We start from the raw sequence: 6,000 nt of genomic DNA on the forward strand, positions 1-6,000 counted from the left end.
GCATTTATCACATGTTGCTGTTGTTTTAAAACCAGAATGAGATCAATTTTCGAGGTCTCTGATGAAGTCATTTGCTTTCTTCAAAGAAAAAACTCAAAAATCTCATTTACATCTAATTAATTTTAGTGCTGTATGCTAATTAAAATGCAGATGTTTATTACCTGTTATAACCTGTACTTCTTAAGATCTAGTTTTGGGAAGACGAGCTGAATTACAATGTCTTTTGTTTCACACTCAGAATAAATTTGAAAATAACTGTCCCTGATGCCTTCAGAGTTTGTTTTTGTTTAACCTTAGTTCAACCGAGGTTGAACAGTCCTATAATCAAAGGCATTCCTACCAGGACTATCCCAACTTTTTAAAGTTATGCAGGACTGCCCTGTTTAACATAGCCTTTCCTTATTTAAAGCAGTAGAGTGTGATATGTGGAAGATATGGCTGCCTGGCCCTAATAGGTTAGATGACTATGTTGAGGCTCCTGGGTCAACTACTTTCCCAGTAGAGATTTTCAAAGACCAGTGCTTATGCTAGTTTATCGCAAATGACTGTGCTAGTCTGGTACACATTGATGACATCTGGGTGGAGTGAGCAGTAAGGAATAAAAGGATTTGCCCAGATTCTCAACTAAGTTCCGGCAGTATGTTTGAACTCATGAGTCATGGACGGGTAGTCTAACACTTTACCCAAATAGCAAATATGTTGAGTTGTCACTGTACTACTAAAGATCATATTCCATTCCCACTACATTCCATATTTAATTCATTTAATTAAATTTTCCAGAGTTGTTTGTCTTCTGTTTTAGAGAATTTCATTAAAATTTCTTTTGGTGCTCCACTATGTTATACCCATTTTACTGTTAAGTTATCATGCAACAGGCATCTCTGGATGTTTTTCCCCAAGTCATTTTTAAGTTATTATGCCACTCTGTGTTCATTTACTAAAATTCTATATATACTTCTCTAATCATTCTAAGATCTACAGAAATGGTTGGACTACACTAGCAGGTCCAATGAAACAAACTTATTCAAAGATGTCACTATACATCTAAAACCAGACTTGCCGCATCTTGTTTTTTGCTATAGTCAGTTGTTGTCTCCTTTATGAGGCTCAGCATCGTGATGTCGTCCTTTGCCACATTTTCACATGTTTTCTTGTTCTGCAGGCACCTTCCATATGGATCTTTGGACACATTTTTACTTAACTCACTTTCTTCATATGCATCATATGCCTGTATCAGCGCAGCCTTTTTTGCACACTATAGTTCTTATGTCTTACTCCCATGCAGTATTGTATTTCACATGCAAGCAAAATACAGTCTATCCTTCCCTCAAAGTAAAAGTTCATTTATTGCCATAAAAGGTGGTAATTACTTAACTTTTCAAGTCCTTGTTCACTCTGGCTACTGTGCATTCATAACATCCACTCCCACTGTTGATTTGGTCAACAGAAGCTATCAATTACTTCTAGCAAACTTTCATGGATGCTGTTACTTATATAGGTAGCGAAAGGCAGACTGTGAGATGCATGTACATGAAGTGCAGGCACAGACATTGAAAATGGAGAATATGTTACAGCTGTAAAGAAATGCAGCAAGCATCCTTCTCTGGATGTGTAATGTCATGTTGTTTCTTACCCCTGCTGCCCTGTTTCACTGGTTTTGATAGGGTACCAACAGCTCTCTTGCCAATGCTGCTGTGGTAGTTTGAACCAGAAAAGACATTTTTCAATTTATTCAGTTCACCTAACTGTAAATAGGTAGCATGGTGAAGAAGGGATCATTGGTATGAGAGATGCTAAAAATAAAATTTAAGATCTTAGACATAACATTATAGAGAGCTGATAACCTTGTAATCTGGAATTACACAAACGACTGCTTAAGTACAAGGTGGTATCGAGAAGTTTCTGGGCTACTTCTGTAGTGCACCAACAGATGGCAGTACATGGTTGTGTGTGCAGTGAATGACAGCACTGTGTTTACTTCACAAGTCGTGAAATTTGTGTTTTTTTTGCTCATGTGTATGCGATTTTGTCATGGACAGGAAGTTGGAACAAAGAGCCAACATGAAATTTTGCATTGAACTTGGGAAGTCTACTACAAAGACACTGAGCATGCTTCCACAAGCTTATCGTGACAAGGCAATGGGTCATATGCAATGTTTTGAGTGGCATGGGCACTTCAACAGTGGAAGAACATCTGTCGAAGACAGTGAGCAATCTGGAAGACCTACCACGAGCATCAACCCCAGAAATGTGGTATTGTGCATCATGAATTCGTCCCCCAGGGCCAGACCATCAATCAAGAGTTCTACTGCAACATTTTGAAGCATTTGAGGGAGGACACTCAGCAAAAGTGACGGGATCTGTGGGTCGCTAAGAATGAGTTTCTCGCCAAAAACAACATGGTATTGTTTCTGCACCCACCCTACTGCCAGATTTAGCACCTGCGGACTTCCATCTCTTCCCCAAGATGAAAATGCAGTTCAATGGTTGCCGTTTTAACACTATTGTTGAGATCCAAAGTGAATCACAGAAGGTCCTTGACTAGCTTACAGAAAACAACTTCCAGGCTGGATTCCAAAAGTGGCAGGAATGCTGGGTCTGGTGTATTGCTGCACAAGGTGATTTTTTTTCAAAGGAGAGGATGTTAAAACTTAGGTAAATAAGTTATTTTTTATTAAACATAACTAGTCCTGGAACTTTTTGATACCACCTCATATAGCAGGAATGGAATTACCATGTTCAAGGAATTTAATCTTAGTATTACAATTACTACCAATATAGACATATTTATCTTCCTAGGTATAGCACTAAACCAAGCCAAAAGAAAGCTTATATAATTAAAGGTTCTAAACATCCTCTTGGTATAAAAAACATTTTAGTCAACAATACAGGTAGCATTATATCCAACATGTCTTCAGATAATACAACCTTCAAAATAACAGTTAGTGCAAGTGGATTTCATGAAAAATTAGTTTTTTGACCAAATAGACTCAGTAATAGAACAAACATAGGAAACAACATTATCTAGTTTAACTTGCCTTCTGCAAACAATTTAGAAATAAACACAGCTACAAATTCCTTAGCCTTCATTTAAAAGAACATTTCCCAATCAATTATAAATACTACGCATTGTTTAACAAAAATAGCATCTAGGTCAGTTACTATTGTGCAAAATTGTTGGCAATTTGAAGGACCAGTCTGAACAAACCCCCAAGAAGTCAAGTGAAACTACAAGACAAAGCAAACTTAGTATCTCCATCATAGAAAAGACTTAACAAAAGGAATTATCTATAAATTTGGTCAGTCTGCTCAAGATTGCTCAGATTAGTTTATCTTTGTGTGGCACTTGCACCATATAATAAATGAACTAACAGACACTTCAAACAAAAGGACAGAAATATTATTAAAATGTCATCACCAGTTTTGGTGATGCCAATTACAGAAAGTTTACAATATATTGTCTTTTGGTATTGAATGCAAATAATAATTTTGTTAGCACTGGAAACATCTTTTCACTGACATAACATCTAATCATTGTCTGTAATAAAATAAAACCTGGAATATTTAGTATGTGTGTGTGTGTATGCATATGAGTCTACACACAAACACATTATTCATTACTATTTTTTTAGTTGCACTTGTTTAGCAAATAATTTGATCTGAGATCATGTGTTTTCATTGTACATTTAAAACCTCATCATTGAAGCTCCATTTGCTGACTATACACACACTATTGTATCACATATAGTCACTGTTGCTATAAAAAATACACATATACTGTTGTGCTCCCTTTTACTTTATTATTTTGTAATATGAATGTGTGTGTGTGTGTCAGTATGTTTGCATTAGTGCTCTACAAAAGTGTTCAGGAGCTACAAGCAGTATTGTTATAGCTTCTCCCCTATCAAGAAATTGTCTTGCTTTCTTTTATGAAAATATGTGAAATAAGAGATCTCTTACTTGTAAAGGGTTAGCAACAGGAAAGGCCTCCAGCTGTAGAAAGAAGCAGTTTCTTAATAGTATATCCATCTAGCCCATACTACCATGGAAAAATAGATGTAAAAATGAATGAATGAACTTGCAGGGTTTGTGGAATTACACATTTTATAAACATTTGTATTTCTATTTTGATGCATAAATTTATAGATCTTCATACCATTATTTCATTACATTAAAGAATTCAGTTACATCTTCCATTTCATTCCTTAAGTCAACTTGTTTAAAGCATAATACATAAACTTGTTTCAATATATTAAAGCATTCATTTCTTAGTTAAGCTTGTTTCAAATTTGAACACACAAACACTATGAGGAGCAACATAATGTCATAGTTTTTGGCATCAAAGTCTTTAGTAATATGTTTATGATTTAGTCACTCATACTCTGCTTCATAATAGTGCTGCTGCTTGAAATAGAGGGAAATAGTATGCCAGGGATTAGAGTACAGTTTAATAATCAAAGACTAATACATAATAAGGTGAAAGTAAATATGACAATGTATGTGTGTTTTTTTAATCTGTTAGCGTTTAAACTGGCCTTACCTGGCCCAGATATTCTACTTGTTTTTTGGTCAGTCATTCGAAAGCATTAGAATAATCTGAATGCTAAAGGCTTCAGTGTGTCTCTAGCATGATGATATAGTTTGTTGTTCTTGTTTCCATATTTTTAAGATTCTTATTCCTTCACTTTCAGGTGTCTGCCAGGGATTTCCTTGCCTTCCCGTCACCTAGTAAACTATTACAAATGGGTACTGCTGATACAATAACAAAAAACATTAAAGCAGAACTTGGGGTGAGTGACACACCCTCTATTTTGGGGTGGTGGTCATTGTTGCTATATATTGTCAATAATTGTATATAAGATTACTTAAAGGTATCGTGATGGTGGTAGTTGTAGGAGTGTGGTTTTTGTGTGATTGTTTACTGTGCGTATGCTAGCTTAGATTAAGTACACTATGTCCCTGCATGTCTTAAAAAGCAATTAAAAGAGTTTTTGATGTGAAGGACAGTAAAAAATTGCTTCTGAGAACCTGTCAACTCATACCAGCATGGAAAGGAGAATGTAAAGCAATGATGATGATGAAGTACTGTGGTGACTATAGTAGCATGGTATCCTGCTTAGTAAAGTTGTTACTGTTGTGTTGTAGTCTTTTATGATGGATGTAGCAGTGTGTTGATTGGTGTACTAGTGTTGTGCTTGGTAGTGGTTATAGTCATGTAGTGACTAGTGTGTGGTGGTTGGTTAAGCTGTAACAATATAAATGCAAACGTATTATAACCGTAGAACCCACCAACTCATGTGAACATGAAAGTAGTAAATGTTCAGTAGTAAAATAATTATAAAATAGCAAGTAAGAGCAGGTGAGAGGGAATAATTTTCAAAACTGCATACTCTTACTTAAGCCAGGAACCAAATGTAGATGTCAAGAAGTGAGTGTAGAAGAGGGCAAGTTGGCTGCAATGGACAGAAATAAAAGATAGCTTTAGAAAATATGGACAGTTGATTACATGGTGGATAGCAGTGGTTCTCCGTAGTTTTGACTTCATGATCCATGGAAATCAAGTAAAAAAAAAACCATTAGCACATTTCACATGTTAAATGGAACAGAAAAAAGTATATTAAAAATTATTGCTTATCCTGTATTTATTAATCATCATCAGGATTTTAATGTTGGACAGAATTCCTTGAGGCAGATTTTCTACAGCTAGATGCTCTTCCTGTCACCAATCCTCACCTGTTTCCAAGAAAGGCAATATTTGTCCTTGGCTGGACATGTTTTGATTGAAAATGAAGGGCATCACTTATATGTTGATGCTCATTTACAAATGTCGCACACTGTCAAGATTTGAAGACTGAGACAAACACACTCTTGCATACACATTCTTTTATTCGTTTCAGCCATGCAGCTGAAGCACCATCTTGGTTTTTAAACTACATCACATAGGTATATATATATATATATATATATATATATATATATTATTTTGTTTAAAAGAGTTCC

The 6,000-nt window shown here is 35.5% G+C and overlaps 1 protein-coding gene across 2 annotated transcripts in view; it reads left to right on the forward strand.

Moving 5' to 3' along the window:
• LOC106871481 (ran GTPase-activating protein 1) overlaps window positions 1-6,000 on the forward strand; it is a 37,249-nt gene that overhangs the window by 25,149 nt on the left and 6,100 nt on the right. The window contains exon 12 of one of the 2 annotated variants that reach the window (XM_014917959.2): window positions 4,692-4,790. The exons of the other annotated variant lie outside the window; for it this stretch is intronic. Coding sequence (XP_014773445.1) covers window positions 4,692-4,790 — 99 coding nt within the window. The remainder of the gene's footprint in view (window positions 1-4,691; window positions 4,791-6,000) is intronic. 2 annotated transcript variants of the gene reach the window in all.

Source organism: Octopus bimaculoides, chromosome 6 (genome assembly GCF_001194135.2).
Source record: "Octopus bimaculoides isolate UCB-OBI-ISO-001 chromosome 6, ASM119413v2, whole genome shotgun sequence".
NCBI lineage: Eukaryota > Metazoa > Mollusca > Cephalopoda > Octopoda > Octopodidae > Octopus > Octopus bimaculoides.